The sequence below is a fragment of the Malaya genurostris genome, chromosome 1 (genome assembly GCF_030247185.1).
Source record: "Malaya genurostris strain Urasoe2022 chromosome 1, Malgen_1.1, whole genome shotgun sequence".
In the NCBI taxonomy this organism is placed as follows: Eukaryota; Metazoa; Arthropoda; class Insecta; order Diptera; family Culicidae; genus Malaya; species Malaya genurostris.
Window position 1 is genome coordinate 116,279,456 of NC_080570.1, and position 11,310 is coordinate 116,290,765.

Sequence of the window (11,310 nt, forward strand, 5' to 3'; positions counted from 1 at the left end):
CTAAATTACTGAACAATTCTTGATCTGGATTCCGAACCTGAATGATGCAACTGAATTCTGTTTCAGTCATACTCCAATATAGATGCTTCGTTACAATTCCAGAAAGAAAGCTTTAAAAGTTGTTAAAATCACATAATCTATCAACTTATATGAACGATTATTGATATTCGGACGTGTGAAAGAAGTATGTCAGTTTTGCATTCACGTCCTTCAGTTATGTCTCTGACATTACCCACCCACCTTTTGTTTTATCTTTTACTGACTGTGAACTTGAATTACTTCTTGGAATTTCCGAAACTGATTTCTGATGCGTGGAATCCGAACTGTAATATGAAGACCAACACAAAAATAGGCATTATGGTTGCACATGTACGGAAAGTGCAAAAAGATGAAACGAGAATGATGCCAAAGAGTAGATTTTATCCCGATCCGACTTCTGGTACCGGAATTTTCAAGTAAATATGTTCAAATTTATGAAAAAATGCGCACTCAATTTTCTCAGCAATTTCTTAACCAGTTTCCACAAACTAAGAAGCAAATAAAAGTTCTTCAAACTCTTGAAAAAGTTCCCGAAAAATCGATCCGGATCCGACTTCAAGTTCTGCTTTAACAGCGCGAAAAGTGAAAAATTTTCAATTTCATGAGTATTTTGGCACAAGTGGCGATACGAGGTGCAAAGTTTTATAAAATTTACTGGCAAATTCATCATGGATCATGTTGGTTGGAGATATAAATCTACTTTAGGACTACTAGTCCCCGGTTTCCGGTTCCGAAAGCTTCGTGCTAAAGAACGTTTGAATCTTCGAACCTATCAAAAGCAGAAACAACCAAAATGTAGTCCGAAACAAGAAGCATCGACCAGGCCGAGGGTTCGAAAGCTGTACAATACGATTCGTGCTGGAAATTTGAACTGCATAATCATGGACGACGAAACCTACGTGAAACTCGATTACAAATCCTTGCCGGGACCAAAATATTATACGGTGCGAGAAGGGCAAGTGTTCCGAGACCAGTCCGAGACATCGATTGAAGTTGAAAAGTTTGGTAAGAAAGCTATGGTCTGGCAAGCAATTTGTAGCTGCGGTAAGATTTCGAAACCCTTTATCACCACTGCTTCAATGAACAGCGAAATATACATCAAGGAATGTTTACAAAAACGACTTCTACCCATGATTCGAAGCCACAAGGATCTACTCGAAATCAACGGTAGAATGGTATACTACCAAAAATGTCACTTTCTTCCCAAAAGACATGAATCCACCAAATTGCACACAACTTCGACCAATTGAGGAATTTTGGGCATTGACGAAGGCACATCTTAGGAAACATGTCTCGACAGCCGAAATCATTCAACAGTTCGAAAAAGATTGGAAAAAAGTGTCAAAACTTGTCGCCAAGAAGTCTGTACGGAATTTAATGAGGAATGTTCGCAAGAATGTGCGCCAGCTAGTCTACAATGGCTAAGTAGCAAATGTTGAGAATGATATTCTGTTGTTGTAGTCTAATACTATCAGTATATCGAATAAAATTTGAATATCTAACACTTGTGAATTATTTACAGCGAAATCAAAGTGCGTCCATACTTTCTGGGACAGTCTTTGGCGGGCACTTTGAGAATTGTTTTTTTTTGTCCTACGTTTCGATCATTAACACATGGATCAATAAGTCCCGAGCAGAGATGGCGCTCATAGTAAACCAGTAACCACGTCTAACCTTTGCTTGAAACGGGCCAAAATTTTAAGTCGATCCGACCAGAAACAGCTGAGTTATCGAGGTTGGAGTAAAGTCGTTTTGTAGTTTGTTTAAAAAATGGAAAAAACCGAGTTTCGTGTTTTAATAAAACATTGTTTTTTAATGGATAAAAAAACCGTGCAAGCGAATGGATTTGAATGGATTGAAAAATGTTATCCGGACTCTTGTCCATCAAAAGCAACGATTTGTCGGTGGTTCGCCGAGTTTAAACGTGGTCGTACTGACACAAATGACGCGGAACGCTCGGGTAGACCTGTGGAAGCCGTTACACCGGAAAATGTGAGTGAAGTGACAAAAATTATAATGAAGGATCGTAAAGTGAAGCTCCGTGAGAATGCTGAGATGACACAGATATCATATGGAAGTGTATTTACTATCCTCCATGAAAAAGGTTTTTTCCAAGTGGGTGCCGCGATTGCTTTCGATGGAACTAAAACAGCAACGAGTCGATGATTCAGAAATTGAACGAATTGGGCTTTGATCTGCTTCCCCACCCCCCATACTCGCCAGATTTAGCCCCCAGTGACTACTGCCTCTTTGCTGATCTTAAAAAAATGTTCCAGGGAAAAAGATTTGGCTCAAATGAGGAGGTCATCGCTGAAACTGAAGCTTATTTTGTAGCGAAAGATAATTTTTTTATAAACATGGCATTGAAAAATTTCGAGAAACGTTGGAACCATTGTATCACCCTAAAAGGTGATTATGTTGATGAATAAAAAAAATTGCAAAAAAAATGTTGTTTCTATTGTTAGTCTCGGAACTTATTGATCCATGTGTTAGTTTATAAAAACAAATAACTGAATGTTTCTCATCTAAAAAATTATCAAAAACAAAATTAACAATCAAAGCATAGGGCAATAAAACAACCGTTCTTATTTAAGAGACCGCAAAACATGAATGCAATACAAGATTGCATTTACGTTTACGTTTTACCATATTTAAAAAATAAGTGATACTGATGCTCTGTACGATATTTTCAGTTGAAAAATCTTTTCTTTGTAATTACTCTTTCGGCGAACGTGCTCCTAGGTTTAGTGAATTCTTATGTTTGACAGCAATCGATGTCATCGTACAAATTTGTGATCTCTCTAGTAAATAGTAGCAAATGAAGGTCTGCAAATTTAAGGTGCCGATGGTCTTCTGGTGCGATCAGAATTTTTATTGGTCACCTTCTAAGATTTGGCAACAGATAATAGCTAGAGAGAGCCAAATGAGGCGAATAAGGTGAGTGGAGCAATAATTGAAGGTTAAAATCGATTCGTCATTATTACTCGTATGTCGGCGCATTGTCCTGTAGAAAACTATTTTTTTAATTCATGTGAGGCCATTTCGCAGTAATTGAGTCCATGAAAATTATGACAATACTTTAAAATCTACTCCATGTGCCGGCTTTAGTCCATTTCCAAACAATGATTCTGTTATGAGGCGTGAAATAGTGGATCTAAGTTTATTGTTATCAACAGTTATCAACAGACAACAGAAGCTCATCCGATTCCACATCAGCAAGTACAAACACGTTTCCGAAGGGCACTCGCGTTCCCTTTTTTTTTTTTGGTTCAACAACAGAACTTTTAAATCACGCGTACATTCTATTCAGCCTTCTTGGGATGAGTCGATGGGTCCATCTTCCTTTGAGCTGGCCAACTCTTGCTGCCATCGATTCTACTCTGACCGTTCTTCCCACAGTCCTTGTGTCACTCATTCAACGTCCTCGGCTAGGCTTATCATCTCCACGATAACGCCTACTGCCTTCAATTTCAGGAGCAAATCCGTGTTCTTTGGTTTCGGAATGAATACCAGCTTCTTTATTTTACATATTTCCTAAATTTAGGCTTTTCCGAGCATTTTCACGGTATACCAGGGGTGCAGTTTTCAGTGCTACGTATTTTGAGAAATTCTACGAATGTACGTGGAAATTATTCACAGGTTTTGGTTCGAGACATAATGTATTTTTTGTAAGTTTGAATAGTTCGATGTGAATGTTAAAATCGGGCTTAAAAAATAAAATTAGCGTAATAATAATGATAATCATAATAGACGAACAATCATTTGACAAAAAAAATTCTTGCGTTTCATCTTCGACTCGTAAGTGCAAAGCCGTTTCAATAGAACTACTATTATGACGTCCCAAACGAAAGGAAATAAGCGGTTTTCTAGCCAACCACAGATTGTGGTTGTTTGAGGCTTTTGTCGCCTATTCTTTTCGTTTGGGATGTCATATCAGACATTATGATAAGTGTTAAGCGGTTCAAGTTATACAGTTATAGAACACTAGCAGTTCTATTTCAACTGCTTTGCACACTTTTGATGAGTTGAAGACGAATCAAAATGACTATGTGCCCTTAGCGCAAAATGGTTACTCATCTACAAAACCCGTAAATAAGCGTAAATCGTTTATAGTTCTCTGAATGCTTTCTTCCTGGAAATATTATGTGGAAACCGCAAGAAATCTGTTCTCTTTTTTACAAATTTCAAGAATTTCACTAAAAAATTAAACTGTTGGATGATGACCGGTATAGAACTACAAAGGGTTATAACCGAAATGTAATAAAGCAGCATTGACAAGTATGGTTGGATGAAGGAAACTACATTATAAAGAATCTATATTTTATAACTTGAACGATGGAATGATTCAATTGAAATAAAATTTCTTTTTCAAGATAAACGTACAATTTGGCAAGGAATCTGCGTTTGTGGAATAATCGTTAAGCCATTAATCATTGGATCAACATCAAACGAAAAACTTTCCAATGTGAATGTTTTCCAAAGGTCACTTGTTCAATTAAGTTCTGGGAGAATATGGCAAGTACAGAAGTACGTATTCCTGAAATTCTCAATCCACTAAATGTTAATTTTCAAACTCGAAATTATTTCTTCAGTTATTTTCACACTTATGCGCCTTCCGCCATGAATATTGGCAATTCATTTGCAAATTACGGTCCGTTGTTTCTGTTAGAGCTAGCCGAACGCCCACCCGCATCTGCACAACTATTCTGCAGCCATTCAATGAAGGAACAAACTTTGGCATACTTGCGGCATCGTTGGCAGCGCCGCAAACAAGTAGGTGGCATTACCCGGCCTTACCTTCCGGCTCTTCCAAGGTTATGTACAACGTCGTACCTCAGCACTGCTGCGACTTATTTGCTCCATTACTCAAACACGGCGTCAATGTTTCTGCTCCAGAGCCGAGAACCAAACCGAAACAGTAACACGTAAAGCGGGAATGTCGCACTGGAAGAAAGCATTTCGGTGCCAAACTAAAAATAGATCCACCCGCTTCTACGATTTCGACGACGCAAACCAACCCGACGCCCATTAAAATCGATTACTGCTGTTCGCAGTGGGGTGGGTTTTCCCTGGCACATCACCAGAGCAAAAAGGCAAGAATTGCCAGTTTTGCGGATGGGACGAAAAACTAAATAGCGGACCTTACACGATCATTAAAAGTGTCATTAATGCATAATAATATAATATTAATGAACGTGTATGGTGCAGTAATGACGAGCAAATTTGAAATAGCATAACTTAGTCATCATTAAAAATGACAAAAACAATTCTCGCGTAAGGGCTGCTAAAAAAAATTTATATCGTAGTAAAAAATCTGCCCGCATGCAAAAAGTAACCAGATAACATCCACTCATCCTCATAAGGATATACCGGCTAATCGCATGAAACGCGAACTCACCGGTGAACGATACTCTCCAATACGGTTAATATCGGAAGAAATTAGTTATCGAATCATGATCACTGTACTGCCGGAAGGAAATGTCAATAAGCCAACACTCACCGTGACGGAAGTGTCCTTTAGAAGCGTCCATTCTGTCTTGCTTGGGTTTGTCCTTGAAGCAAAAGAAATAGTCAAAGCATCAATATTTAATATTTATCAGTTCAAGTCAACTACTAACAACAAAAAACAAGTAAAAGTTCAAGGTGAATACCTCTAAGAAGTCTCCTCTGCATAAATCACCACCATTCCGCTTGTAAATCGTCTTCGCTTTTCTCCATCCGGCGGATGGCGTATTTTTACTCGTTCCTCGCTTGCTGGTAAACTGAACAACACTCTTCTTTTGTAAACAAACCACCTCACCCACCGGCAGGAAAAGCTTTTCCTTTATTTATTATTATATACCTACTGGCCCACTCACACAGATCTGCAAACGCTTTTATTTACTACACATTTTTTTTCAATTTGCTGCTGCTACTGCTACTATTGCCGATGATGATTACCTGTTCGTCTCCTATTGTGACCAAAATTCTAGAATTTCTTCACTGCTAGTAGGTAAACACTGCGGCAAATCATTCACAACCTTGCCACAAGACCAATATGTAAGTATTTCAGAAGGGTATTTTTTCTTGTGTACGAATATAAATAACATCAAATTTGTGTATTTCTAAAGCGTTAGCACAAAGCACACAAGTGAAATTCCTTTCCGATGATTTCTTCCGATTGCGACTATACTTTCCTGCGGAACACACCCAGCCTGTAGCTGAGCCGGAGCGAGCGAGCCTACACAAGGTTAAGCAAATATTTAAGGCTCCGTTTCGTGATGGAAATAAAAATTTTCGATGATTTCGAGGTTCACACGCAAAAGCACGTATGAATTACGCGGAGAACCAAACACTTGTTCAAGGCGACTTCAAGATTCGAATGGGATTTGACAGTTGAGGGGGCAGATTGTTCAATTTGTCATGAAAATGAGTAACCCCGGTGAGTGGTTGCCAAAACGCTTTCGAGATGTTAGGCGATATTGGTTAGGGTGTCTTAAAATGTCGTATTTATTTTATTTAATTTTAAAATTGTATCATAGAATTTTGAACTACAAATTTTTATTCACCTGGTGATGCAATGGTGCCTTTATAATTATAGTTTACATGAGAAATTGATGCAAGTTCCAATTTAGAATGTTTAATCATTAGTTCCGGTATTTTCGAAGCTGGAGTCCGGAACTAGTATAGCCGAAGTCAATTTCTACGATCATCAACTAACTAGACCAAGCAGGCGCATATACGGGTGTTTTTATGGGCTCAAACTCCCTCCGAAACTAAAGACTTTATAACCAAAAATTTTTCAAATAATCATATAAATATTTCTTTTCGTATGGAAGTCGATCAACATATTCTGAAACACCATCCGAAAAAAATTTCTGGGTACGCGTATTACGTGTATCCGAGCTAAAAAAAAGTCATTTTCATTGATTCAAAATATATGAAAATGACGAGAAATAAATGTCACTCTCAGCTTCCCTTGCAAATTATGAGAACGAGATCCATGTCCAGTCAATGACATTACAGGAACAGTAGTTTCAAAATTGTTTTCTTTTTTTCATTTTAGTCATTTCTTGGTTGATTTTTCATTAGGGCGTATAAGCAAGTGACAGTTTCTCTTTGTTTACTTTCTCTTCTATTAATTTCCAAGCAATTTCCACGTTCATCACCCAACTCTTTGCATAAAATGATACCCGAAACATAGGACGTTCAAACAGTGTAGTGAAACCAAAGAAAATCGTTTTAATCACATCACAATAATCGAAAGAGAGAGTGATCAAAGAGAAACTGTCACTTGCTTATACGCCCTAATGAAAAATCAACCGAGATTTGCGGTATTCAGTGAAAATCCTGTAGCATGCAATGTCGATATTCAACCGAAGCCTTGAGAATCGAAAATTACAGAAAAAGGTTTCACAATGACTTTTACCTGGTGGTACTCGAATCTGTAGTAGTTTTTGTTTCCAAAGAGGTTCTGGAGTGTAGTTGTCTCGATTTATCATATTTTAGTCATTTTTTATACCAAAACGTCATAGATTTTTATTATATTTATGAAAATATGATAACTGAAATTCTTCGGATTCTCCCAGCAGACGTTAGTTTGGATTCGTCTTGTGATAGAGGAACGAGTGACGGTAACATTGATACTCTTTTGTTTTTGCAATGAGAGACGAAAATGTTTCGTTTCTCTTCGTTTGTTTTGGATGCGGTCATTTACGAATGAGACAGTAAAAAACGAATATGAGGCTGTTGGATTGGACTCTTTTATTGAAAATGCGTGACAATTTTTTGTGTGTTTTAGAAATGACGTTAACTTAGCGAGTACTTAGCGGTTCAAACTGAATTGTTTTAGTTTGCACTGAGCAGTTCGATTTGAACTGCTCTGCAGATACGGGTCAACGATGAAACGTAACGAATCTTCAAATGGGAATAATTTTTAGCACTGTTTCGATTTTTTTTTAATTTTTTGAATCATCATTTCACTCGTTGCCTTATTATACAGAATTTGTATACTCACTTATGGGTTATCACCCCGATTTTGTACTTATTTTGAATAGGATAATTTCAAGTTTTCCATACAAAAGCATGTTTTCCGTTTTGGAAGTTTCAACCACTATTTTCGGTACTTTCGAAACCAAATACTGAGAATCGGGTTAGTCAACGACAGTTTGGCTATCAATTAACAAAACCTACAGGTTGTAACAATTTCTAACACAGTTTCGAAGACGTTTACTTTCTTTCCATCGTCACTTCGAACAACGGTTTTAATTTTTCCAACACTCATCACAGTACAATACCGGAACCGAAGGTCGGATTCAGATAAAATTTGACTGTAAAACCCCTTTCATTTGAACCTAAGTTTAAGAAAATCGGTCAGCTCTGAGAAATCGAAATAAGTTCCATTTTGGAGTTTTTTATCACTATTTCCAGAGCCGAATTTTTTGCGTTAAAATAGTTTTCGTCGGTCCTTGAGATCTCTAAAAATTAGTGAAATCCAAAGGACCAAATTTCCACGTTCTTTGGTGTTCGTGGTGTTAGAATCCGGACTGCTGACAAGATGTCGTTTTGTGTGCTAACACCGGTTAAACGGTTCAGAAAACGAAACAACCATCCAGCGTATATACAATTCTGGGAACTGATATTCGAAGGCGTAGTTTATCTAACAGGTTAGTTCAGTCGTGCTGTTCTGTGTACCCGCCTAAAATTGGTCTTCTAACGACAGTTCGACATGTAGATGGCGCTGTGGTCCAAACAATGATGTTTTGGAATGAAGTTGCTCTGGAACAGCAAGACTGCCTTGTTGAAAAGACGGTACACAACGTGCGAATCAATTTTTGTCCGCAACATCCGGCAACGCACGGTGTATTTGCGCATAGTGCTTGAACTAGATGAGAAAACTGTGATAAGGATCAATCCGCATATCGGTCTCTTGCATCGTGGCATGATAAGCTGATCAAGTGCAATACGTATACATAAGCACAGCCATACAGCATGTTGCCTTCCATTGAGATCGACTCCGTGATCTCTATGGAAGAGAACGATAAGTCGTTGTCCTTCCGTAAAGTAGGTAAAGCATCAACATTTTCTTTCTGTGAACGACGGATATTGGGGATGGCCGGCAACGGTGGCTATCATGCTGTTGAAAAGTTCACTTTGAGTTGGAATCATATCAATACCATTTCCTAATCAACTCTTATTGGTCAATCAGTAAAAAACATGATAATATCAGTGTGCAGTTGGCCACGTCACAACGCAATTATTTCCGGTACTTCAGGTGCCGATGTAACTGAAAGCTAAGTCTTGGCATTACATTCCTTTGTGAAATGTGACCACCCATGTTCAATTTTCCTCATGTATAGAACCATTGCATGGCTAGTGCTCCAAACCTATTGACACTACGAATCCTTCCGAATCGGGACTTGAACATAAACTGTCTTGTAAGACCTACACATTGAATCGTCAGCCCGGGCCGGTGTAACTTTATTTGCTCATTAACTAACAGCATAGACCAACTGACAAAACACTCAAATTGGAATCTTTAATCATTTAACGATTATTTCTAATATTCCATTATTTGGGACAGCACTCTCATGTGCCATGATGGCGCCACATTACCCTATCAAAAACATCCAGTATGTCATCCAAACTGTGTTCATTTTTTCATTTGCCATCAGAGTTGCCATTCGTACATAATTATCTGTGATGTAACGGGTGGCAACTAAAATTTTGGAATTTTTTCGAAGCCTGTATGCTCAACAACAAACGAGCTCAGAAAGAACTAAGAGTGTGTATGTGTTAGCTCTCTTTCTCCTCTTGCTGCTAGTATTTTCTGTTTTGTTCGTGCTTGCTCAGTTTTGCTCAAAATGCCGTCGAAACAAGAAATATTTCACGAGCGCATTGTACAGTTCTACGAACTGCACAGAAATCACGGCAAATAGTACAACATTTTAACGGCAAATAGTATAACATTTTAAAAGCAAAAATGTTGCGGCTTCGACAGTTTACAATATCCTAAGATGCCCAACAACTGCTCGTAAGGAAGGCCAGCCAAAATTATGGACGCAAAAGGACTTCGTTCTCTTTCTCGTGCCTTCAACAACAAGCATTCACTGAGTCAAAGGGATGCCGCAAAAAAGTTCTCACTGTTCTCACCAGTACATCTGCAAAACATTGAAAAGACTCGGAATAAAGTACCGAAAGAAGACACGAGCCCCAGGATATACTGACGCACAGATTTCAACGCTGAATTCCCAATGCCGCTGGTTGATTAAAAATTTTTCCGGAAAAAGTTTTGTTTTGGACGACGAAAGTTACTTCCCTCTTTCGAAGACGCAGATGCCCGCAAACAATCGATACTATTCAACGAATAGTTCTACTGTACATCCGAACATAAAATATTAGTTTAAACATAAGTTTGAACAGAAAGTGATGCTGTACATTGTCCTTTCCGAGAAAGGAGAAATTTTTAAGCCATGGTTCAATCCCTCTAGTTTGGCAATCAATCAAGATGTGTACCAGAACGAATGTTTGTAGAAAGTTTTGATCCCGTTTTTTTCAAAAACATCATGCTGATGGACAATACGTGTTTTGGCCGGATAAAGCGTCATCGCATTGCGCCAAAAACACAATCGTTCCTAAATACCCATTCGATCCCATTTGTACCCAAAAACCACAACCCACAACCTCAGTGTCGCCTAATCGAAGATTTCTTCGGGGTTTTGAGCTCCTTGGTGTACGAAAATAACTGGAGAGCCACGAATTGCTATCAGTTGCTTGGTAGAATCAAGAGATGCATTCGCAAAGTTGACATGAAGTCCGTACAACGCTCCTGTTCGGACATCAAACGGAAGCTTCGCCGAACATCCGATTACGGACCGTTTTCAAATATTCACTCATTTTTTTCAACAATGGACAATGTATGTTTAATTTCAATCAATCAGATCATCTTCAAGTATGTTCGTCTTTTTTGACAGCTTAAGACAGAAATTCCAAAAAAATTTTTGCCGCCCGTTACTAATTCGTATATGCTCATGCGGATTCCATTAGTGATATATTTAATATCTATTCTAAAAATAAATGAAGAATTGGGCCTATTTTTCCAAAAATATTAATATTATAGATTCAATCCCTTGTCATTCGCAAAAGATCAAAAGTTGATTATTAATAAATTACCACGTACCACGCGTACTCTTAAGCAGCTAAAATGTGCACGCGGAACTTGTTCTGAATTTCGAACTGTCAAAATCACCACGTGTTTTCCTTAACAGCGAGAAAGTTCTTCGCGGACCTTGT

General features: G+C 38.2%; 1 protein-coding gene across 5 annotated transcripts in view; it reads right to left on the reverse strand.

The window, feature by feature from the left end:
* Window positions 1-6,396, reverse strand: part of LOC131425526 (histone deacetylase 4) — a 182,430-nt gene extending 176,034 nt beyond the window's left edge. For 4 of the 5 annotated variants that reach the window (XM_058587478.1, XM_058587476.1, XM_058587477.1 and 1 more), the window contains exons 1-2: window positions 5,691-6,396; window positions 5,540-5,591 (exon numbers count right to left, since the gene is read on the reverse strand). Coding sequence is in view for 4 of the 5 variants with exons in the window: in XM_058587476.1 (XP_058443459.1) it covers window positions 5,540-5,570 (31 nt within the window). In the remaining variant the exon portion in view is untranslated. The remainder of the gene's footprint in view (window positions 1-5,539; window positions 5,592-5,690) is intronic. The other variant, XM_058587471.1, reaches the window with a different exon arrangement.
* Window positions 6,397-11,310: the final 4,914 nt, after the last annotated feature.